A 26946-nucleotide genomic window follows, 5' to 3' on the forward strand; every position below is an offset into this window, starting at 1 on the left:
GAAAGGAAACTTTATTCCGAATAAAGAGGTATGCGCCTTCAAAAGAAATTCGTTGCAGTTTTCTTGCTGCAATATACAAGATTAATTTTTTCACAGTCTGATTTTTCCTGGATCAACTTCTTATTTGCTTTAACCATCAATTTTCGAAATAATTTTCAATTAAATAATTTATTTCCACAAAAAATATAACTTTTCTACTATAAGAGATGAATTTTTTATCCACTAGGAAGAATTTTCCATAAAAGAGTTGAATTTTCCATCGAAAAGATTAATTTTTAACAAAATACTTGAATTTTCAAGAAAATAGATTAATTTTTAAACAAAGATTGAAATTTTCTTACTGATAGATTTTTATTGAAATGGTCGCATTTTTAAACATAAAGTTTAAACTTCAACTGTAAAACCTTTTGTACTTTCCACCCTAAAAGTTGAATTTTCATTTAAAATGAACAAAAAAAATTAAAAATTGAACAAAAAAGAACGGTATTGAACAAAATAATCTAATTTCAGTCCAAGGAAGGCGAATTTTTATTTAAAAAGGTTAATTTTGAACTAGAAATGGAAAAGTTACTTTTTCATTAAAAAAATTAATTCTGAACAAAAAAAAGGAAGAATTTAACTAAATATTCATATTTGTAGTCAAGGAGAAAATTTTTAATTAAAGTGATCAATCTGCAGCCAAAGAAATCAATATTAAATAAAGCATTTTAACATTTAACTAAAACAGACAAATTTTTAATAGAAAAGACGAATTTTTTAGAAAACACTTATGTTCTCAACCCGCAAATATGAATTTTCTATTAAAAGGGACGAATTTTTAAGAAAATATTATAATTTTCAACAACAAAAAAAGAGAAAATTTCAAACAACAACGATGGTTTTCTACCAAAAAAGACGAATTCACAACTAAAAAAGATTACCTTTCAAACAAAAATAAAAAATTTACTTTGTTAGTTAAAAACAATCATTTTAAACGAAAAAAGACGACTTTTTAGCATAACAGTGAAATTTTCGGCTAAACAGATGAGTCTTCAACCAAAAAAATAATCTTTAACGAAGTGAATTAGCTTTGGCCCAAGTATTTAAATTTTTAATCAGAAAAAGTACATTTTAAATCATGAAAAACTTCATTCTTAATTAAAGAAAAATGAGTTTTTCACAAGTTATTTAAACCTTTAAGTAAATAAATTATTTTTTTTATTAAAATAATGTACATTGAAATAGAATAATTGAGTTTTGAGTTAGGAAAATGAATTTTAAAGTAAAATTATGAATCTTCAGCAAAAAAAATATTTAAAAAATATTGGATCAAACTTCAGCCATGTAATTGTATTTTTATCCAAAAAAGGCGAATTGTTAAAAAATAGCGTTATATTAGATATTTCAACGAAAAAAGTTTCAATTTTAAATAAAGAAGAATTGAATTTAACCAGAAAACACGAATTTCAGTTGAATTTTCAACACCAAGATTTGAATTTTTATCAAAAAAGTTAATTTTCTATCCAAACTAAATTTAATAAATATCTCAAGAAAGAAACATAAAATAGAATTCAAGTCTTGTGAATTAAAAAAGTTACTTAAACAAAACTAATTTCCAATTCAAATTAAACATTTTCAAATTTATTATTTTTAATACTCTACTGAATCCAATTTTTTTATTTAGGAAAGTAAATTTAGTAAATTTACCCCCCCCCCCGCATGTAAATATTCGTTGGCAGCAGAATTTTCTGGAAGTTTCAGTCTCATTCGTACTTTGGATACCACTCAAATGTCGTACTCGTGACTATAGTTGAATTTTGTTGTCCTATCTCAAACTTTAATACCCCTGTGCAGAAACCTCTTAGTTTAAAACTTTTTGTTCGCGAATCGTCAGCAGATTCTTATCGATCTCAGTTTGCCAGTTTCGCTCAGATAAGGTACTTTGAAAAACGACATTTTCTCACATGAAAATGGATGACTTGGTAATTCTGGGTGGATCGAAATTCCCAAGGAATTTCCACAAAAAATAATTCCAATTTTTCGGTACCGTAATTTAACGTTCAACTCATGCATATAAGCGTTTCTGGTTCAAATCTGATCTGAGGCAGATTTTTTTTATTGTTTTTTAAAAATGATTTGTTTTAAGCGATCTTCTTAACATCCTAACTTCTATTAATAAAAATTTTTAAATTTGGATGCTATCATCTTAAATGTCAATAACATCTGTTAAAAATTAATTAGGTTAAACCTAGTCTGATAAAAAATCATATATTTGTAGAAGCGGAAAATCGTTATTTATACACTTGATCTAATTTTGAACGATTTTTAGCTCAAATTTATCAAGATTGATCCAAAAGGTCCAAAAAATTGATTTTTTAAATCGATTCCTACGTGTCACATCTTGTTGATTGAATTGAATTTTCAACAAAGTAGTTGATTTTTTAATAAAAAGGATTATTTTCTACCAAAAGACGAATTTTCGACAAAATACACGAATTTTTAAAACAAAGAGATGAATGTTCATCGTCAAAAGCTCCATTTTTAACAAAAAATGGAATATTTGAAGTGACAGTTCAAATAATAAATTAAAAAAAAAATTTAACAAAAATATTAATATTTTTAATTAAAGAGAAGAATTTTCAACTAAAATGATGAATTTTCCAATAAAAAACACGAATTTTCAAACAAAAATGATTTTTAAGTCAAGAAAGGAAAAACAAGTATTTCAAATTGTTAACATTTGAAGCGACAAGGAAAACATTCTGTTGAAGATTTTACTTTTAAATCTGAAAATATTAATTTTTAGTAAACAAACAAATTATTTTGCTTTGAAAAAGACGAATTGTTAACTAAAAACACAATTTTCAAATATAAATGGAAAGTTTACATTTCCAGTAACAAAACCTAAATAGAAAAACGAATTTTCGAGAAAATAGTTAAATTTTAAAACAAAAAGTTAAAAATGCGGCCAATAAATCAATTTTCAACATAGGAGTTCGTATTTACATAAAGCAATTGATATTTCAACACAATAATTAACTTTTTAACAAAATCGGTGAATTTGTAAACAAATAGCTGAATTTTCAAGTGACAAATATGAATTCTCAACGAAAAATGTTACAGTTAATATGTCAACATAAAAAATTAAATTTCTATCAGAAGAGATGAATTTTAAAACCTATATGATGAATTTTTGACCATTAAGATTAATTTTCTTGCAGAAAGACCAATTTTCAATTAAATACGTGCATTTTTAAATAAATAGTCGAATTTTTTCCTAAAAATATAAATTTGTAACCCAGAAGGGAAAAGTGAAACTTTGGAATAAAATATAAAAATTGAACAAAATAAAAGAAAATTTTCAACAAAATAGTCCAATTTTCAACAAAGCAGACGAGTTTCCAACTAAACTAATGAATCTTCAAATGAAATAGGTACATTTTCAATTCAAAAACATAATGTTCAACAATTCAGTTAAATTTAAGCAAACAGACAGTATTATGAATATCAGAATATAAATTTTCAGCAGAAAGTTAATTATCTACCAAAATAGTTAAATTTTTGAACCAAAAAGACGAAGGTTGTTAACAAAACCGTTGCATTTTTAATCTTAAAGAACATATGCTACAAAAGGCTCTAAACCTAAAGGTATCAATTTTCAACAGAAACAAGTAAAACGTCAAACAATAATATTTATTGTAAATAAATTAGTTCAAGTTTCAACTAAATAATTCAATTTTTAATCAAGCAAATAAATTTTATGCGCACAAAGACTTATATACAACCAATTACATGCATTAAAAATTTTTTTTTTGAATTTCCCACTAAAAATTATTAATTTCTAACCAATAATGTCATAGTAAAATTTTCAGTTGAAAGAGTTAATTTTCTACAAAAAAAAGGACTTTTTAAGAAAATTGTTTTATTTTCAAAAAAGTGATACAATTTTTAACTAAAAATGTAATCGTCAGGAGGAAGCAGCTGGAAAAATAAGATTTTTTTCTCCAATTTTTTATTTTTCTTGTCCATTAATACAAAAAAGTAGGAATTCGGACGGACCAGGATAGTTAATTTCTGATATATTTTGCGTCGCTGAATCGGAATTCGCAGTCGGAATTCCGAAGTTAGCTCTTGTTTTTTTTCCTAACTTCAAAATTTCCAAACATTTTATAAACGCAATAAATTATTCATTTAAAGTTAGTTAAACCGCCTTTTCTAGAGATTCTCTGATTAATATATAGAATTCCTGAAAACAAAACCAAGAATCTAACAAGCAAATTGGTACAATCCCCATAAAAAATATCCCTATTGTAATTTCAAAAATGATCCTCTTTTAAAAAGAAATTCCTAAAAAAGAAAAAAAATTCTTGACAAAAATAGAAAAGAGGAAACAAAGATGACAAGGCAATAAACCAAATCCCATTTCTTCTTTTTAATTTCTTTCGTCTTTTTTATTTTTATTATAAAATTGCAATGAAAACACATTTGTAAATAATATCCTCCAACGTTTCGGTACTCATACAGAACCCTTGCATTTTTTATTAATATTATTATATTATTTATTTTTATTTCATAATAATACAAGTGAAAATGAAGAAAAAAGAGAAGGAAGGGAATTTGGTTGGTTGTTTTCTCATTATTCTTTCCTCTTTTTTATTTTTGTCCAAAAAATGTTTTCTTTTTAGGAATTTTTTTTTTAAATGATCATTTTTTTAAATTACAATAGGACCACTTTATGGTGGTTGTCCAAATTTGGTCGTTGGACTCTCGGTTTAAATTTTAGAAAGCCTGTACATTAATCTTATTGTTGCACATTTAATAGGATTTTAAATGTGATTTTAATCTAATTTAAATTTCTTAAATTTTCGTTCCCTGACTTCTGCAAAAATTTGTTTCAAAATTTCTGACTTTTCCCTGGCTTTCCATGACTAAATAAAATTCCATGATCTCCAAGTTTCCCCTGACCTGAGTCCACCCTGCAACTTTTAAAATTTTACAAATTTAGCAACGGCATGAACCACAGAAACTTCGCGATATCGGTAAAGTGAATTTTAACGCTATTTTGTTTAAAGTTAAAAACAAACGGCTAACAAATTCTGCCATTTGTAAAGGACGAGATTGTTTACCCTGAAATTTTACGATGAAAAGGGGGTGATGCTATAATATATTCCGGATCGAAATTTGCTTTTGCAAATTGTTAACCCTTCATGTGCAAGCCCGATGGGACAATAGCTATTGACGAGGGGTAGGTGTATATAGTTTTCCCCATTTTCCAAGCGTGAGGAAATTTAATCCACGGACGTCATATAGCGTCCGGAATGGCGCTTACCGATTAGACCGACGGGGCGAAAATGGCCGAATAAAAATGTCCGAGTGGCAATTTGGGACAATGTTCCACTGGGTATTACCAGAGTAGTGAGGAAGCCCCTTACTACTTAACAGTGTGCTCCTTACTACTTACCAGGGCGCCCCTCACTACTTACCAGTGCGGTTTCTCAAACGCTTACGGATATGCGCAGAACCGTGCCGAGCCTATTGTTGGGATAACAAGACGACGTCTCTATCCCATTTTCAGCATAGTACCGAGTTATCTCAGATAACGCATTCTCAGAGAAAAACTTAGCCTCATAATGTCGTCTTTTCCTTCGCGAAAAATGCTTCTTATCCTTTAGTTAACAGACCATTTTTACCCAAGTTTCTACTCGTAACATAACCGTTCTTGCGCACCTTTTTATCGATTCTCAAACCTTTTTCGAGAAGATTTCTTTTTCAATTTTCTTTCGCTGACTTTGTGAATCTTATTTATAGGTCACATGAAAAAACAATTTTAAATTTATAAAATTCAAATTTATTATTCTGAGGCCTGCCACAGTTTAAGTTAGTTTTCGATAAAAAAAGTTGTAATCAAAAAATTAATTTAAAAAAAGTTAAGTTTATATAAAAATAGTGTAATTTTTAACGAAAAAGTTTATTTTTCCCCGAAAAGTTCAATTTTCTACTAAATTCTTAAATCCTTTATCAAATCAGATTATTGTAGACCCAAATAGTCGCATTTTTAATGAAAAAGGATGAATTCTTATCCAATTATTTGCATTTTCAACAAAAAGTGAATTATCCAGCAATAAGATGAATTTTTAACATTTTAATTTTCTATCAAACTCTTAAATTCTTAGCAAAACTAGATTAATTTGAAAAATATACGAATCTTCAACTAGAAAAGATCCAGTTCCAAAATAATTTTCAACCAAAAATAAAATAGTGACATTGTTATTTAAGAGAATAAATTTTCAACAAAATCTAATTAAAAAAGTGGACAGTTCGAGAAAACAGTTTATTTTTAAATCAGAAAAGACGAGTTTTCAAGAAAGAAATGGATGGATTTTCTAGAAAATAGTTAAATTTTAAACTCATAAAGGATCGAATAAAAAAATTGAACAAAGTATTTAAAGTTGCAAACGAAGTGAATCTTAAAACGAAAGAATTTTCATCAAAATCGTTAAATTTTCAACCGACGAAGTGAATCTTAAAAAAAAGGAATTACACTTTTAACCAAATACTTAAATTTTTAACCCAAAAAAGTTAATTTAATTTCTTGAATTTTTAAGAGAAGAAAAAACAATTTTTTACACAACAATTGAATCTTTGTTTTTAAAACATAAATTATATATTAACAGAAGTTAAATTATTACTTCAGAAAAATTAATTTAGAGAAAATTAATTTTTAAAAAATAGTTAAATTTGGAAACAAATAGTTGCATATTCAAATAAGGAAGACAATTTTTTCATCAAATATTTTAACTGTTAACTGAAAATGATACGTTTTCAACTAAAAATGGAATGGTAATATGTTCGATTACAAATTTAATTTTCAGCCAAAGAGTAAACAAATTTGCAACAAAACTGGTTAAAATTCTCAATCAAAGAGGTGATTCCTCAAACAACAAAACGAATGTTTGACCAAAAATGATGACTTTTTAACAAAAGAGTTGCTTTTTCAACAAAATAATTAAATTTCTAACAAGATAGTAGAATTTTTTACTAAACTAGATTAATTGCCAACAAAAAATATAACAGTAGAATTGTCAATAAAAAATTTCATATTTAGGCTAAATGATAAAAACTCAAGAACTTTGAAACACATTTTAGAAGTATAGAAAATAAAAGAATATACTGAATCAGTTCTAAACATACTAATTTTTAGCTATCCAAAATTTAAATTTGATTCGAAAATTTTAGTATTTCAATTTTAATTAATAATCGCAGCTTGTTGGTATCTAAAAAGTGCAAATCGGATTCACGACTTCCTAAACTCCCTCAATTAAATGCCTAATTAAATGATTCAATTTCACACTTTAACCCAAATATATTCCTTTCCTTTCTCGATCCATCTTTCCCCGGGGATGCTTCACACAAAATTTAATCAGTCGCAAATGGAATGCAGAGAGTTGAAACGAGATTTGACACCCTGAGAAAAGGGGTCGACCGTAGACGGCTAACGCATGCAGGATTTGAAAAGAGCAAAATGGAGTTGGCATATCTCGTGTATGAATTACTCAGGGAAAGACAAATGGCTAGGCTCGTAAACGTAGGTATTCTCTGTGGTCTAAAACCACGCATGAATGTCTCTTTTTTATCTTTCTTTTTAAATTTATGTAGCAATTCATTTCGGAGCTTCAGGAATTTCCGGCAAATAATTATTTCCGACCATGTTTTTATATAGTTATGTATTAAATCACAGAAAAATTACAACACTCAATCATTCGGAGAAAATTATAACCATGCGTTGGATGAGGCTGGCGTAATGTTCGTGCGGTGTCCGAACATTAATGGCCGTAAGGTGCCTCCCGTGGTATGGTCGCCGTGCGGTAAATGGGAGTGATCATGTGGTTGTGCGGTAAATGGGAGTGGTGATGTGGTCGTGCGGTAAGCGACGGTACTGTTTGGATTTTGGGTTGTTTACGTTGACTTTATAAATAAAGTAGAGGGTAGCTGTAGGTCAGGGAAAATATGAAACTCAGGGAATGGTCAGGGAATTTGAAGAAAAGTCGGGGCTGCCACGCAGTAACTTTTTTTCTCAAATCACTTTTTGGTCATTTTTCAAACGTGCAGTCACTATCAATACTTTTCAAAATAAAATTATGACTTTAGACACTTTTCTTAGAACAAATTAATCCATCGGTTAAATAATATTCAAATGAGATACATACCTATTTCTAAATGTTCTTGATTTGTTTTAAAGTATTTTCTGGTATTTTAAGAGAACCCTAAATTTTCCGTGGAATTTTCAAGAGTTTAGAAAACCTTCAGGAGGTTTCAAAAGATTTCAAACGATAAAAATATATTTGGACAATTAAGAAAAAATCGTAGAATTTTCAATCAATTTTAATAATTTAAAGAGATTTAAAAGGATTTAGACTATGTTTGAGAAATCCAAGAAATTTTCAAAAGCTTTAAAAAGCTTCAAGGGACTTGAAAGTATTTAAAGAGATTTGGAAGGATTTTTAATATTTTAGGGAATTTCAAGAAATTTTAACGAGTTTTTGATTTATTTTCCATAAACTTAAGAAATTTAAAAGCGTTTGAAATATTCTGGGGCGATGAAAAATATTTTCAGACATTTAAAAAATGAATGAATTAATAATAATAATGGATAATGAAAATAAATAAATAAAAAATAAACATCTTGAGCCTGAGAAAAAAATCGGCTTTCTAAGATACAATAATAAATTTTCAGGCAGCTTGAAGAATTGCATAGAATTTTTGCATACGATTTCTGAAGATTTCAATGATTATCAGGGATTTTAAAAGCTCTTAAGGTATTTAAATACATTTTCCTCGATTTAAGGACAGGTCTTCAAACTTCATAAAATTTCCTAAAATTGCGCAGAATTTTATAATATTTTAATGAATTTTGAAGAATTTATTTACAAGAAGTGAGGAATTTCGTAGGGTTTTAAAGATTTGAAAATATTTTTAAATATTTTTTTTCAATTCATTTAAAAGATATTCATTTTTCCTGACCTCTTTTAAATTCTGAAAAAAAGAGATTTTAAAATATTTTTTGCAATTCTTCTTATTGTATTAATTTATCCTGAATTATTTTAAATTCGTTTGAATTCTTTGAAACTCTTTTGAATTTTGTTTTTAAATTACTGGATCCCTTTTAATTTCAATCAATTTAATAGATTTTATTAGTTACTATCGAATTCGTCTCGAAATCCTTTAAACTCATCTTGACTTCTTAGACATTTCATCAAATTCTAATGAAGTAGCTTAAATTTTTTTCAACACATTTTATACTTACTGAATTTAATGAGTTTTTTCATCATTACTAATTGCTTTCAATTAACGTAAATCGTTTTTTTAATTAATAATGAATTTTCCTGAATGTCATTAAATTTTTCTCATTCTCCTTAATTTCCTTTAAATTTACTCGAATTTTAATCAAAAATCTATAATTAGGTCCAATTTATATGCATTTTTTTTAATTAATCGTGAATCGTTGGAATCCTTATAAATGTCATCGAATTCTGGAATTTTCATTAATTTTCGTGAAATTTGTGTGCTTATTCTAGAATTCTAGATTGTACAGAAATTTGGTAGAATATCATAGAATTTTTTGAAATTTTCTACAAACCCTAAAATTTACAGAATAATCTAATTATTTTAGTCTAAAATTTCGGTAATTTTGTAAAATGGTCTAAATTTTTCTAGAATGTTGTGGAATATTTAGGGCTCTTCTGAAAATCTAAAAAGTTCTAAGCCATTAAAGCAATTCTTGAACAATTTTGTTAATCAGAATTTAAAAATCACCCTTTTACTGTCATCATAACAACACAGATTAATGAAATACACTGGAACCTTGGTTTTTTAAGAGTTTCGATCATGACCTGCATTATCTTTCAACAAAAATGCAGGGAATCCGAATGTAAACAGACAGGATGGCATGACGGAACTTTACGCAAATAACGCGCTAAAAGTTTAGTCCCTTATCTTTAAATTGCATATCTTTAATTATATCTTTAGATAGCATTTCGAGGAACACATAAATCCAGTTTAAAGAAATGCAGGGTTCAGTGTACTAATACACGGTTTGAATTCCCCAACCCCAAATTCTATTCCCACAGAATGTTCCTTCACAATAGATTCATCATTCTAGATTTGAAAGAACCGATCACTACCACCAACCCTTATTCATCCATACATCCTTTGATTTCCTGATTAATCAAACTCGACACAATTCCCTTAATAAATTTCGAATTTAATTCAATTTTGTCGATTCGAAATTCTGATTGTCCCATGAGCACTTTTGAAAATAGTTTTGGCCCGAGGTACGAGTCGAGTTTCAATCTATCCCAACTTGTCGCCTTTATCGGTAACATCGTTTTCGCAAACAACGTAATTGTCTCGAGCCATTCGCTCTCCTTTGATTCTCCCTTTCTCTACTCCTCGTTTACACCAAAATCGATAAAGTCTAGGGGGTTCTCTCGTGCAACGTAAACAGTGCAAAACGCTCACTAGAGGACACGTGAGCTGGATGTCGAGGGAAGCAAAAGAGGAACACAGTACCAAGAGGTGCTGAGGGTTTGTGATGGAAAATCTATGGTGGAGGGTGAGAGGAATGAAGGCGTGAGAGAGGGGGAGATAGAGGATGAAGAGGACGAGGACGCGTGGCAGAGGAAGGACGATGGTACAACCTCGTTGGCTCTAATGCGGACTATTCAGCTTCCACAATGCACTAGTAATACGATTTCACCATGTCACCCCCACACCCCTCCAACCATCCGAAACTGACACGTGCGCAATGCGAATTCACGTATGGCCTCCGAGAGGATCTTCATGCAGCTAGAAAGAAGCGCGCGGTCTTTCCGCGATACGGGAGACGAGATGTCATTTCTAGTTGAGGGGCTTCCTTGGTTCACTTGGTCTATCACTTTTCTTCCATAATGGTTCTGCGTCCGCGATTCCTTCGAGTTCGACGTTCAAAGCGACATTGCTTTTTTGTTTCCCATTGAGAGAAATAAAATAGAGCTCTTTTCGACGACGAGATTAGAGATGTTATATTCCTCAGTTAGGTTGAAAGCTTTCAGCTCGGGAAAAACATTTTTTGGGATTGGAAAGTTAGCAATGTAGGTGGTGAGAATACCGGCCTTAGATTCATTTACTATATTTAAAACAGTGTCAATGGGATGATGAATTTTGAAAAATAGTAGCAAAATAGTGTAATGCAGTTTTTCGGGATCGCAGCGTAAAAGGAGGCGAGGAAAAGAAAAATAGGGTAATTTTTTCACGAAAAAGGGGCTGAATAGAAGAATGTGGGCACCTGGCTCATTAATGAAGTTCAAAATAGGGTCAATAGGATCAGGAATATAGAATAATACTATCGAAATAGTGACATGAAATTTTCAGGGATCGCAGCGTAAAAAGAACTTTAAAAAAAGGGGAAAAGGGTAATTTTTCACCAAAAGGTGAAGAAATACGAGAATGCAGGCCTTGGGCTTATTTGCATAATTCGAATTAGTGTCAATAGGATCATGAAGTTCAAATAATTCTAGAAGAATAGTGTCATGCCGTTTTCAGGGATTACAGCGCAAAATAAGCATAAGAAAAGAGAAATACGGTATTTTTCAGAAGAAAGAGAAAAAGTACAGACAGACAGGCTTTGGACTTCTATGAGAAATTCAAAATATTGTCAAAAGCATCAGGAATTTTGGGAAATTGTAGCAAAATAGGACCATGCAATTTTCAAAAATCGCAATGCAAAAGGAGTTTAAAAAAAAGGGAAATCGGGTAATTTTTTACGAAAAAGGGTTTAATGAGGAGAATACAAGCACTTGATTTATTAGCGAAGTTCAAAATAGTGTCAATAAGATAATAAATTTTAATAAATAGCAGCAAAATTGTATCACGCAATTTTTAAGGATCGCAGCGCAAACGGAGCTAAAGAAAACAAAAATAGAATTGTTTTTTTTTTTGCGAAACCTTTTAATATAGGAGACTGCAGGACTAGACTTTATTTGTAAAATTAGAAACATGTTTCAACAGGATAAATAATTTTTTCAATAGTCGCAAAATAGTGTAATAAAATTTTCAGTGATCGCAGTGCAAAAAAGATCTTAAAATAGAGGAAAAGGGGCAATATATTTTCAAGAAAAAGGAAAAAAAAGAGTAATCAAGCATTATACTTATTTGTGAAACTTGAAATAGTTTCGAATAGGATCATGAATATTGGGAACTAGTAGCGAAATGGGGTCATGCAATTTTCAACCATCATATCGTAATAGGAGCTAAGGAAAGGAAAAATAGGGTACTTTTTTCACGAAAACGGGGCAAACTAGGAGAATGCAGGCACCCAACTTATTGACGCAATTAAAAATAGTGTCCGTAGGATAATTAATTTCAAAAAAATAGTAGCAAAATAGTAACATGCAATTTTAAGGGAATCACAGTGCCAAATAAGCCTTAAAAGGGGGGAATAGGACAATTTTTTACAAGAAAAAAAACGAGAATGCAGGGATTGTAATGATTTTAAAAATTCAAAATAGTGTCCATAGATCACGGTGCCATGCAATTTCAGGGATCACAGAGAAAAAGAGACTTCAAACGGGGGAAATAGAGTAATATTTTCAAGAAGAAGGGAAAAAACTAAGAGAATTCAGGCATCTAACTTATTGGTGAAGTTCAAAATAGTTTCCATTGGATCATAAATGATAAAAAAATTAGAAAAATAGTTCCATGCAATTTTAAGGGATCAAAATTCAAAATAGTGGCAAATAGTTTTAAGAGATCACCGAGTAGAACGAACTTAAAAACAGGGAAAATAAGGCAACTTTTTCATGAAAAATAGGAAAAAAGGAGAAAGAAGGTCTCCGAATTATTTGCGAAATTTGAAAAGTGTCAATAAGATCTTGAATTTCAGAAAATAGAAGAAAAATAGTGCAATGTAAATTCCCGTGATCCCTGTGCCAAATGAGCTAAGGAAAGGCAAAACTAGGTAATTTTTCACAAAAAAGAGGGAAAATAGGTGAATTCAGATCTCAGGCTCATCTGAGTAATTCAAAATAGTGTCAGTAGGATCATGAGTTTTGAGAAGTCGTACCAAAAGAGTGTCATAAAATCATTAGAGATCACAGCACAAAAGGAGCTTAAAAATAGGCAAAATGGGGTAATTTTTTCACAAAAAAAGGTGGGGCGGTAGGAAAAGTGAGGCATAGGGAAGTATTGACAAGTGAGCAAATTTAAAGGAAGGGGTCGTGTTAGAAGAAGGAGGGTACAGGATCGGGTTGATAGAAAATAGATAGTATGGGGTTATAAGGAGAGGAAAAGTATGGAATGTGAGGAGAGAAGAATTGGATCAGGAAAAATGAGGGGAAAGGATAGAAGAAAAAAGGAAGTAATGGGAGAGATAGTAGGGAAAGAGCGGTTCTTGATGGAAAAATTGTAGCAAAATAGTTGCATCGTTAATAAAAGTGTCAAAAAGTGTCAATAGTAGAATTGGCATGAGGTCTGAGGAGTAGCTAAAGTAAAAGTGAGGGAAGTAGAGGAAGTGAATTGTAGGGAAATGAGAGAAAACGAGGAAGAGGAGTAGAAGTATTAGGAAATGAGTACAGGGGAAGTAAGGGAAGTTATAGATGGAGTAGGACTAGAAGGGGTCAGGAGCAGCGTACGATAGTAAGAAGTTTGGAAGTAGGGAAAGTGTGGGGAGGATTATTAGCTAGGAGAGGGTAAATTATATAGAAGAAGTATGAAAAGTGAGAATATTAAAAGTAGATGAGGGAGAAATAGTGGAAGGGAGAACATCAAAATAGGATTAAGGGAAGGGTTAGTAACAGAATCGAGATGATGGGGAAATAGTAGCAAAATATTTGCTTTTTTAAGCAGTATTGTCAAAAAGTGACGATAGTAGCATCAGCATGAGGTCTGAGAGTAGCTGAAATGAAAGTAAGTAAAGTATAAGAAGTGAAATGTAGGGGAATAAGAGGAAAACGAGGGAGAGGAGTGGAAGTATTAGGAAGTGAGTACAGGGGAAGTAAGCGAAGTTATAGTAGGAATAGGAGGGGTTAGGAGCAGCGCTCAACAGCAAGAAGTTTGGAAGTAGAGGAAGTGTGGGGATGATCATTAGCTAGGAGAGAGTGAAAAGTACAGAAGAAGTATGGAAAATGAGAAGAGCAAAAGTAGAGGAGGGAGAAATAGTGGAAGGGCGAAGAGAAAAATCGGATTAAGGAGGGGTTAGTAAGATAATGGAAATGATAAGGAAAATAGAAGCAAAATATTTGCTTTGTTAAGGACTAGTGTCATTAAGTGTCAAAAGGAGCGTCATTCTGAGCTCTAAGAATCTCACACAGTGGTGAATAGAAATCTCAGATCAAAAGGTTTAGGAAATTTCTTAAATTTTAAAGTTACAGATTATTATCCATCTGATCCCGTTTTAGAATTGGACACAATGCTCTTGAAATTTGGAGGCAGACTACTTTTCTATTTCCCCGGGGAACCGTAAATCTTTCTTGGTTAGTCTATACATTAGAAAGTTACATGGCTCTGCTCCGGAGACTGAAACTCTCGAATAAGATATTTTTTTATCCTAGTACAGAATAATGATAAAATGATTTAGGCTCGAATTTAGAAGAGATTTAAAGACAGTGAATTCTATCAATATCCAACAATGCCGACCTTGAAAATTCGGAGAGGGATAGAATTAGGGATGCAAGGAGCTTGATATTACTTCCTTTCAGGAACGCGCAATTTGCTTTCTACGCCACAAGATATCGTCGATATACTTGTTACTACCCTACTCTATTCGTGTGAATCCTTCTGGAACCCACATCCCTCCGTGTCGCCATGCTCGACGAACCACCTGCGATTACGGTTATTTCTCATCCACTACCACCCCGACTTTGATCCATTTTATAAATCACCTAAAAGCCGACTTTTTTATTGAAAAGAAACATATTTTAGAGAGGAAGGCAAATCTTTTAATTTGAGTTTCGCGCCAGAGAAGGAGAAGGAAAGGCTAAGATTGTATATCAGGTTAAGTGGAGGAAATCCAAGAATTCTTCACGCCGAAGGCCAAATAATAACACCCGTTGCATGGAAAAACATTTTTTTTAAATTTGCAAGAAAAATTATTTTTCGCCATAAGTGTATTTAAATACTGTTTTTCATTTCTCAAACGCTATTCAATTCAATAATCAAATCGTTACTTAAACAAATGAGGTCAGAACTCAAAATCATCAAATTGAATTTCAAATGTTAAAAATGGAAGGATTTCCTCATTTAAATCTTCCACATTAAGCGACCTAAAAAAAGAGGTTCAAAATTATATACCTTTATAATATTAAAATGTAAGTTATAGAAATTGAATAAATTTTCATTCTATATTTTCAAAATTGTAGAGTTTTGAATTGTGAGCCTTTAAAATGAAAATTTTTTTAAGATTATAAATTCGAATTTAAAAATTATGCAGGTTTTAAGTTTTACAAATTGATATTCTGTAGTTTTAATTATGTCATACATTCTGATGATTTATGATTGAAAACCCTTGAGTTTAATCATCAAAATCATCCAAATTTAAGAATTTATATTAATACATCTTTAAAATGAAAGAGTTTTAGATTTTGGTTTAAATTTTTAAAGCTGAAGAATTTTAAATTGCAAATTGTCGAAATTAAAACATTTTTACTTGTAGATTACCAAAATAAATTTTATTTTAAACATTTTTCTAAAGTACAAATTTTTAAAATATAAATTGGAGAATTGAATAATAGGAAATTCTATATTTTCCAAATTCAAGAATATTCAATCAGAACATTTAAAAGTTGCAAAAATTTGAAATAGGAATCTTTTAAAATTCAAGAATTACTCATTCTGAAAATCTAAAACTGAAAATTGTGCAATTTTGATGATTTACTTTCGAAATTCTTTCAATTTGTATCTTGATTTATGATTTTCAAAACCATCAAAATTACAGATTTTTTATTTGTATATTTTAAAAATTAAAGAATTTTCAATTGTCTATTTACAAACTTGTCGAAATATAAATTGCGTTTTCTGATATTTGTAGAGTTTTTAACCTTATTATTTATCATAGAAACTCATGAATTTTTTGAGTTTAAAACTAACAATTCGGCAATTTTGATGGTTTCAGTTCAAGATTTCTTTAATTTGTAAGATTTAGAATTAAAAACTTAACTTTCCAATTCCACAATTAATAAATATTAAGAATTTCTATTTATAGATCTTTAAAATACAAACGTTTTGATTTGTGACTCTTTAAAACTGTAAAGATTTGAAATTTCAGAGCTTTTCATTTGGAAAAATAAAATTAAATTTTTGAAAGTTTAAAGTTTCATAATTTAAAATTCTCTCATTTGAATTTGGCAGATTCAAAATTGAAAACTCATCTATTGATTTCCAAAATCATCAAATTTTAAGAATTTTTATTTATAGATCTTTCAAATTCAGGCGGTTAAATGATCAATCTTTAAAATTGTAGAACTGTGAATTGTGTATCTTCGAAATTAAAGAGATGGAAATTTGTCAGACTAAAATAAAAAATTTTGCAAAATTCAAGTTATGTAATTTAAGCTTCTCTAATTATGATTCTCTATATTCGAAATTTCTGCAATTTCCACGATTTAGAATTGAAAACATCACTTTTGGTTTCCTAAATAATAAAAATGGAAGAATATCGATTTAAATGTTTTTTAAATTTAGTAGTTTTTAATTGTTATTTTCAAAGTTTAAACTGTTCAAAAAATATATTAGAGACTTCAACGTTTTCAATTGTATACATTTTCAATTGAAGGATTTTAATTGAAAATCTTCCAGATATAGCCTTTTCAAAAAAAAATTTTAATTTTATAATTTTAAATTATAAATATTAAAACTAAACGTCAATATTAACTAATTAATTATTTTCTTTGCTTTAAATTCCTCCTGGGATAAAATCTTATATTTAAATCAAGGTAGTATCTACGTGTACAGAAATGTTCCGGCAATTTGTATAAATATTTTAGTATAATTAACTTTGGTTTTAAATAAAAGTGACATATTAGGAACTGAGGGTCGATTAACATTAAAATTAAAATGGAGTTAAATTGTATAAAATCCTACGTAGTTATTTCAATATTATCCTAATTTATTATTATTAATTATATTATATAGTACCTACTTTAATTTGAAGAAGATATTAATACTTATTTTTGCCAATGCATAAAAATTTCTATAGTGGTTCACTATTGAATCGCATTGACTAATTAATGTTTGATTATGAAATGCAGACAAAGAGCTTCAGAAGCCGCAGGACTTTGAAAGTCCTAGTTATTACTTGTAGTTCGATTCTATCGACAAATGGATAGTATGAATAGGGGTTGGATGGAGTCGACGTTAATCAACGTCAAAAGCCTCCCTTTGATGGGCCAGCCTCATCCGTGAAAAGATCTCTAACTCGTCTCGTGCAAAGTTAAATTGAAAGTGTCCTCCATAACGTAAGCACCGCTCGACATAAAGAGCTATAAAGGGTAAATAGCTAAGGGAGCAGCTTCCACGCTCGAGAACGGAAGAAAGGGGGAAACGAAAGAAAAGAGAATAAAAATATATATGTGTTGTCGAAGAAGCACAGAGTAAACCGTTTTAATAATCATCACAAAAGGATAAAGGACCTTTTAAGTATTACCCTCCCCCGCACCCCTTTTCACCGCCTGACTTATTATTGTCTTATTTGGGATGATAGTAGACGCTTATTGCTAGAAAAATGTTATTGGTAGTTACCGACGCCACCGTTAGAGGTGCCTCGCTCTGTCATCGACTCAGGCGCGATCTATCGGTGGCGCCGGGTAACTACAAAATACTAAAACCAATTATAAACCATTAATGCCCATTGAAAAACTATGCGAAGCACTTTAAATTCCAAAAAGTTAAAATTTTAAAAACAGCAAAATGAAGTATCAAACAACAAGATCATTTACAACTAAGGATTTGAACTTTCAAGGAAAAGAAACAAATTTTGAACAGAATAATTCCATTTTAACCAATTAGTTAAATTTTTACCCCAAACAGAGAATTTTTAACGAAATGATCGAATTTTTAACAACGAAGATAAAACATTAACCATAAACAATTGAATCCTTAACGAAATAGTTCAATATTATAGTCAGAAACACAAATGTTCTGCAAAACAATTATCTCTGCGCAAAATAATTAAATTTTCAATAAAATAGTTCAATCTTTAAGAAACCAATTAAATTGTCAAAAAAATAATTAAATTTTCAATTCGAAAAGGTTAATTTTCGAAGAAAAAAAGTTGATATTTGAGCAAAAAAAAATTCGAATTTTAAGTCAAAAGCAGTCGAATTTAAAACAAAAAGATGAACTCTTAACACAAAATGTAACAGTTCAGATTTTTCAAACAAAAAACAGTTTTTTAAAAATAAAAAACAATTAAATTTGACCAAAAACACGAATTTTAACATTAGAACTGAATTTTTAACTTTAAAAGATTTTCTAGTCAAGAGACAAAAAAATGTCAAACAAATTTATTTATTTATTTATTTATTCAAAATAAACAGACAAGCCCTTTGTACAGTGATCAACTCACAAGTTAATTTTCAACTAAATAGTTACATTTTTAAGATAAAAAACAAAGTTTTATACAAAACAGTTTAATTTTTTATTTAACCCTGAAAATATAAATTTTCAACAAAAGAGTTTAGCAGTTGAAAAAATGGTGTTTTTGAAATAGTTTAATGGTTAACTTTTAAACAAGTAGTTGCATTTATTAAGAATTTATCAAGAAGATGTTTACATCGAAAAACCTTAAGCGAAAAGTGATTACTGGGACGGAAATTCAACTACTTGGTCACAAATTTATAGATTTTGTTCAGGGTTCATCTTTTTTATAAAAAATTAATCTACTCAGTTAAAAATTCACATTCTTGATCAAAAAGTAAACTATTTGAATACAAGCTCAACTGTTTTGATAAAAAAAAACTGTTTTGGTCGAAAATTCAACTAGTTTTATGGAAATAAATACTTTTTGGATCAATTCAAAGGGGTTTTGATTCAAAATGAAAATTTATTCTTGCTTAAAATATCAACAATTAGACTTTCGTTGAGAATTTATATTTTGTCGGTTAACAATTTAAATAACTGGTTAAACTAATTAGTAAACTCACAAACAACAGTAAGATTTTATCACCCCTGACCCTTTGAAAATTGGCTGGAGTTATTTCCTGATAAACCATAAATAATTTAACATTTTTCTTCGAAATAGAAATAAAATGTTATCATGGTTTAAAAAAAGTGTCAAGTAGTGTTAATATTGTAGTGAATCCGAGACCTGCACATTTTTCATACGAAATTCTCTGTATATTCGGGATTTATTTTTATTCTCAAAAAATTCCCAACAATTACCCGGTTTTCCCAGTCCCATACTCTGAATTTAAATTTCTGTATTTACACTCTATCGCCATCAACAGCCTGCTCCAGTTAATTAAAATGTGACCTATTGCGAAACTTTTCTAAGAGTATTGCACAAATTGGGAGTAAAGCCTATTACGAAAGCTAAGAAATCCTCTTTTCGTTCGTTATTTTCAAGGAAACAATTCCTGAGTCTCGGAATCGCTTACGCAAGAGAGTCAACAGGTAGTCGCTTATAATTGGACCTATACTATGGTCGTATCATCACATGAGGACTATTTTCATCCCCCTCGACTGAACTCGTCCCACTAGAAACAGAGATAGTAATCTTAACTATGTACGAAATAAAAACAAAAAAGAACTTCCAACAGGAAAAATTCTCTCATCTCGTCGCCATATCAAGGAAACACGACAGCACCTAGCGGAGTCGCATGAACGGCGTTCCAGAGAGGGGCTAAAAAATATGGGGCTTCTGCAGCAAAAGGGATATTGCATTCTCGAGTCGAAGCAATTACCGGCGGCTCACGGTATCGACCTCCTTCCTGTTCCCTTAAACGCGGAAGCCCTTAGTGCAAGGGAGATGATAAGAGAATTCCTCGTCTCTTTTTCTCCCAAGGGAGAAAAGAAGATGAAAATAAGAAACGATGAGAGGCTTATGGCAAAGAGCTGGTGCTCCTTCCTTTTTTCTTCTTTCTCTCACTCGACGACCTCGTCCTGGCCTTTGTCGCAAGCACCAGTCTTTACTGCGTGCCACCTCCAACCTCCAACCTTCTCTCCACCCACCCTTGTTACTGTACCACTTGCTTCATCCCCAACCCCAAACCACCGGGATTTACTCCGCTTTCCTTTAACGACTCTGAAGTATCAATCGTCCCCTAGATAAGAAAGCACTCCCTTTACTGGTCTCATCACCCTCATGCTGCTTCGGAAATTCATGAAAGACCTAAGAAAAGAGTCAGAAGTGTCCATTCTCGAAGAAGTGTTTCTTTAAGAAAATTGGAACGGGCTTCAAAATTTGATAGAAGTACTCTGTTTCAGCTTGATTGGAATAAAATGATTACGTCAGGTGTGAGAGGCTCTAGACATTTTTCTGTATCTTAGAGCCACGCCCCTGAACACACATCCAAAGGACACTAAGCCCATTAACCACGCCCAATATCAATTAAAAGTTTTAGAATTGATCGATTGTTCTGGAATTTTTTTGTCTTCGAAAAAATATTCTGGTGTCTTCAGAAAAGAATGTAGATTTTCCCGATAATTTATAATATTCTGTTTTTTGAGTACACAGAAATCTTTTGGAAATTTTTATCATAATGTTCTAGATTTAGATAGAATATTCTAGACGGTTTGAAGATGTTATCAAATACATTATTTTAGATTAGATTGGGATAAAATTCTTACGCTGGCTGTGACAGTCTCTGGAAATTTTCCAATATCTCAAAGCTCCGCCCCTGAACACACATCCAAGGGACACTACGCCCATTAACCACGCTCAATATCATTTAGAAGTTTTAGAATTTATTAATTGTTCTGAAATTTTATGGAGTTTGCAAGTATATTTTGGCATGTTCAGATAAGTTCTTAGCTTTACCTGATATAATCTAAAAGTCGAAATAAATTTTATTCTCCCTCACTTAAAAGAAATGTCGAAGTTCAAATTTACCAAATATGCGAAGCAATTCACCATCTGAAACATTACGGGAGGGATGAGGAGTCATACCAAAGTGTGGATTTTTTCCCCAACAATATAGGGAGAACAATTTTCCCTCGAAGAAAAGCGAAGGCAGACCATGCTGTCCAACCATTTGGTCGCCGTTGCCATAATATATAGGCAACTATGCACATAGGGCTCTCTATTTTCACGGGGTCGAATCGTTATTTGCAAGAGGGTGAGTTTCTAGTGCTGAATTGGCCGTACCGTAAATACCCGAGTTATGGGACGCAGGGCTACCGGCAAGCGGTAAAATCCGGTACTCCGCGTAAGCGAACCTGCACGTAGAAAAGTAGCAGATGGGGGAATACATTTCCGTGCGGTGATTGCGAACATTCCCGTAAAAACTAACGGCAGTCATTCGCGCTCCGCTCCCGGTGTCGGGATCAGGGAACGTAAAGCCAACCCCTTGCAAAAAGCGCGTTAAGATCCGCCCGAACTGGGATAGATAAGGGCTCAAGGCCCCATTTACAGATTGGATGAGCTCGTGTATTTTTCAAATTTACTGGCTTCTCACTTTTATTTTCAAAATGAAGGTGGCCGGCCTGCTTTGAAATAAAGTAAGAACTGGATGCAGCCTGCGAAATTCTTTTTATGCTCATTAATTCCATTAAATTTCCACTATTAAAAATAAGGAAATAGGGTGATTGCTGAAGATAAAAGGCAAAGAATGGAGGATTTAATTATTTTAAATAAAATTAAGGTATATTGAATTTCATATGAAAGCCTCAAAATTCCTAAGATTTAAAGACAAAATATATTTCATTTTCAACAAAATAGATAAATTTTGAACAAAAATTTTTTTGTACTGCAAAAGGATGAATTTTCAACCTAAAAAGGCAAATTTTTAACAGAAAAATTAATAGGTGAATTTTGAAGCAAAAGAGACATATTTTCAACAAAATAATTGAATTTTGAACATAGTAGTTAAACCTTCAAACAGAAAAGAAGAATGTTTAATAAGACAGAATTTTTAACAAGAAAGATAATTTACAACTAAGAAAGTTTAATTTTTCAACAAAAATGATGACTTTCCTACCATAAAAGAGATATTTTCCATACAGGAAAATGCATATTTAATAAAAATAGTCAATTTTGTACCAATAAAGATGTCTTAACAATATAGTTAATTTTTTAACACAATTATAAATTTTTCATCAGAATAGTTACATTTTTTAATAAATAACTGACTTTTTAATATACAAAGGTACATTTTTAACTCAGAATATGTACTTGCTACCAAAACATGATTTTTTAAAACAAGAAATCATTACTTTACTAAAACTGTATTTTTAATCAGTTAAATTCAAGAAAAATGAACGAATTTTGATCAAAATAGTTAAATTCTGAAGCAAACCCATCATTTTTTAACAAAGAATATTAATTTTCTACCCAAAAAGATGCATTTTAAACCAAAGTGTAACGTTTTCAAGCAGAAATGTAAAATGTTTTAGCAAAGGGTTGACTTTTATATCAAGAAAAATGATTTTTTCAAGAAGTTAGTTGCATTAGTTGAATTTCAACGAATAAGTACATTTACAACCCAAAAGTTGCATTTTTAATTAAAAAATACACGGTTTTAACAAATGAGATTAGTTTTCTACAAAAAAAAAGTTTTCAACAAAAAAAGTTCAGTTTCCAAACAAACAATGGAACAGTTACATTTCCAGTTGAAAAAATTAATTTTCAAGTAAGAAAACACAATGGTTTAAATCTTGACAAAAAAGAGATCAATTTTCAATTATAATTATGAATATTCAGTAAAAAAATCAATTTCTAAGAAAGCAGTTTAAATTTTAATAAAGTAGTGGAATTTCCAAGTTTAAAAGATGAGTTTTTAACGAAAAGTGTAATCATTTATATTTTAACCTAATGGATAGATTTTAATAAAAATAAAAAACAGTTGAAGGCATCGAAAAAATGTAAATTTTCCACAATATAGTTGAATTTCCATCTAGAAGATGAATTTTTTAAAAAATGATGAATCTTCAAAAAAAGAATGGAATTTTAAACAAAAGAATTGAATATTCACGTGAAATTTTAAGCTAGAGTTGAAAATTAAAGAAAACTATTTTTTAACACAGTCGTTTAACTTTCAAGCCAGCAAAGTAATTTAATTGTGAAGGCAATAAAGGAATATTTCAAAAAAAGCTGAAAAGTCGAATTTTTTAGAAGGTAGTAGAATTCTCCACAAAAAAATCATTTTCAACAGAAATATGACTCTCCTACTACGAAAAATACACTTTTATTCCAAAAGGACGACTTTTGGACAAAGCAGTTGAATTTGCGATCAGAAAAAATGTCTTCAGCAAGATAGTTAAATTTTGAATAAAACAATTAAATTTTTAACAAAACAGTTTAATTTTTTAACAATTAACTGAATTTTTAACATACAAGGATGAATTTTCAACGAATAAGATTTATATACTACCAAATAAAGAATTTTAACCTATTAAATATAAGTTTTAAAATAAAATGGAACAGTTAATTTAAAGCTAAAAGAATAAATTTGTAACTAAAATAGAAGCGAATTTTCAACAAATTGTTTTATTTTGATCTAAAGAGATGAATGTTCAAACGAAAAACAAAATAGTTACATATTATACCAAATGATTTAATTTTAAATTAAATATTACAATTTTTGACCACGAATGTATTCTGAACAAAAAATATAACGATGGATTTTTCAACCAAAAAGAATTTCCTTTTAACTAAAGATAGTTGGATTTTTTTGGGATCTGACAAATCATTTCGCATGAAAGCGAAGAAAAGGGAAAAAAAGGAATATTCTTGGAAACAGGAAAAAAAGATAAATTATTTTTTAAAAGGATAAACGAGGAGAATAGGTGAATATGATGTCTGCAATGTGAAAGAAATTTTCAAACGTATTAAGTTATTATAGAACTATACCGCTGCAGAGGCATCATTTGAAAAATTCGCAAACTCTGTTGAAATTTATAATCAGGAAACGTACTAAACATTATTTTAGTTCGTAACGTTACTTCCAATTACCCTCTACTCAAATCCTCAAATTGCTAACATACTTTATGGGCAGTCCACTTGTTTTCCAGCGTGAAAACACCATTGTATGAACTAGTTACGTCTATCTTACACGCTGCAGTAAATCTTTCTTTCCAGAGCTAATAAATAATGCCACATAACTTCAGAAGCAAAAAACACATAACTCGTATCCCACTTGAGCAATTTCAAAAGTAGCTAACTCAGCATGTATAGATTTCTGAGATGCAAATGGTTTGGCAATTTATTCATGGATAGGAACCGAAATTCATGGCTCGGGGCGAACTGGTTCCTTGCTGGAATTATAACTAAGTCAAACTTAGTCCAGTACCGATAGCGACTCGGATAGTTCATGTTTGACGAGCAGGAAATAGCAATAAATTTTCTCTACCGAAAGAGGAGTTTGTCCAAGAAAAGTGTAGAGTCTATTCGCGTGCTTGTAAAAGAAGTTGACATTCCTGTTGGTAATATCACCCGCGGAGGGATGGAAATGGTAAAAGGGATGAGTCTAGAACTGAGAGGAATGGGAAATGGTGAGAATGCGTTTGGCTTTCTTTGCTTTCAAGCAGCTCGTGCCAAGAATCTGTCCCAAGGAAAATGGTGAGCTAGCAACAGGATTTCCAATGTCCTCTAAGTTGAAAAGCTTAGTGGATTTAAGGATTTTGAACATTGCAAACTTTTTCTAGTCGTTTAAGAACTCTGTTCCTTAATATTAAAAATAATGTTTTAAGGAACTTACCCGTATCGTTGTCCCCCGGCACGCCCAGACTGTCGCTATTGTCATTGATAAAGGCCTCTGCCGTGGATGTGAACGTTTGTGGTGACAAAGTGAGATCTGGTCCACTCTCGCTATCGAATAGTTCTAAATTTCCGCTTCCTGGACAAATGAAAGAAAAAGATTAAGTAAGTAAAGAAATATCAGAAAGATGAAATCTATTTTTTTATAAAATCAACAAAATGCTCAACGGCTGGCTCGAATGCTAATGGAAGATGATAGTGTGATATCCTTAGTAGTGGAGGTGAACTTTGATGAGTTGGATGTAGGGATTATTGTTGATAGATATAGACAGCCGAGAGGATAGAATAACGATTGTACCTGTCAGTGGAATGGATGTTTGATGGTTCTCGTTGAGATTTTTTAACGATATGGACTTAGTTGATTGATAAGAGTAATTAAGCAAATTTTTGTTAACCCGGAAAGGAGTGGAGTTTTTTTTCTAAGGATCGATAAAGGAAGTAGAATGATGTTGATTTGGCAATGGAAGTAGTATCTATTGGTAGATGTAGACAGTTGTAGAGGAAGTTGAAGGATGTTGAATTTGAATTAGAGTGGGGTTCGTGGCGACAGTTATAGTGAATAGTCGAGTTACTCCCATGTATGTAGGAAAGACAAGTTTATTATATTTCATTGCAGATAGCATGGATACACGGAAGTGTAGGATGGTCATTGGCTTTTAAAAAGTTTAGACGCGGATCTACTTGGCCGGTTAAGGACAATGGTGAAGCAGATATTTGTTTATAAATGCAGATAGCTTTGGAGGCAGTACATTTAGTTGAATTTGAGTTATTGCTGCGGATGTAGAGACAATTATGTTAGGTAGTTCAGTTATTTTTCGTATGCAGAAGAAATATGAGGTCATTATATGTACAGATGTGGCAGTAAGTAGTGATAAACATTATGAGGATTCGACAGTTGAGGAGGTCGACATTTCGGATGGTGGATGCTGCTTAAAAGGATATTTAAAAGGTTGTATTTAGATTGCAGATGGTGAATGTAAATGACGATGGAAGTTTGCACTATTGGAAATTGGTTGTAATTTTTTCTGCAAAAGCAGGGATAAGAGGCTAGAAAATGATTGTTTCTACCAGAAAAAGGGATGTCTATTTATGAAAATATAGATTTTTTTAAAGGGAAACTCTTGTTGAGTTCAGATTGTGGTGTGGAATGTGATGAAGGAGATGTATATATCAGGGTAGATAAATGTGGAGCTAATTTTCTTTGGATGATATGGTGTACACTGCAATTTAATGTGAGTAGAAAGAAAATCCGTCAATTCTAAGTAAATTTAGCTTGATGAGGGTGGAACTAGTGAAGGGAAATGGTGAGGAACGTTTCGTATTGATTGGATAGACATGTGGTTTTCCTGTGTTGGTGATAGACAACCCATGAGGCACAATGATAACTTTTTGTTAGCAGCAAACATTGGCGAACGCCAAGATAGTCGTAGAAGACATTGGAAATGAAAAATGACGAGCAAGATGTCTTTTGGAATAGACACATATGGAATTTGAATTTTATTATTGTTGTTTGTTGATACATAGCTCAAAACTTAGAATAATATTATGTTGGTAGTAGGAAAGATTGATGGACAGAGAGCTAGTTTTATATGGGGCTCATAAAGTAAAATATCAGTCGGAATGTGTGGATGTCGATGTTTCTTTTGTTGATAGCAGATAGTCGAGGAGGCAGAATAATATTGTCTTGGTAGTGGCAAAGATTAGTAAACATAAACATTTGATGAAGAGGCAGACTTAGTTAAATTTGCATCAGAGTTAGGATGGTGATGACGGTTATAAAAGATAACAATTATTAATCATTGTAGAAATATTGTTTATTAGGGGTAGAGCTTATTGTACTAGGTTTGAACAGTAAAAAACAAAGAAAGAATGTAAAATGGTAGTTGATTATATGATGATTTGCTAAAGATTATAACTCGTAGAAGATTCATTGATTATTAACTTTAAATTGTGCATGATGAAATTAGTGGGTGTAACTGGTGATGGAGATACATGAAGATCAAAATAGTTGGCATTTTTTCAAC

The 26946-nt window shown here is 30.9% G+C and overlaps 1 protein-coding gene across 1 annotated transcript in view; it reads right to left on the reverse strand.

Moving 5' to 3' along the window:
• Nucleotides 1–26946, reverse strand: part of LOC117172305 (transcriptional-regulating factor 1) — a 640201-nt gene that overhangs the window by 260514 nt on the left and 352741 nt on the right. The window contains exon 4 of the mRNA XM_033360077.1: nt 24864–25001. Within this exon, the coding sequence (XP_033215968.1) occupies nt 24864–25001 (138 nt within the window). The remainder of the gene's footprint in view (nt 1–24863; nt 25002–26946) is intronic.

This window comes from Belonocnema kinseyi, chromosome 5 (genome assembly GCF_010883055.1).
Source record: "Belonocnema kinseyi isolate 2016_QV_RU_SX_M_011 chromosome 5, B_treatae_v1, whole genome shotgun sequence".
NCBI lineage: Eukaryota > Metazoa > Arthropoda > Insecta > Hymenoptera > Cynipidae > Belonocnema > Belonocnema kinseyi.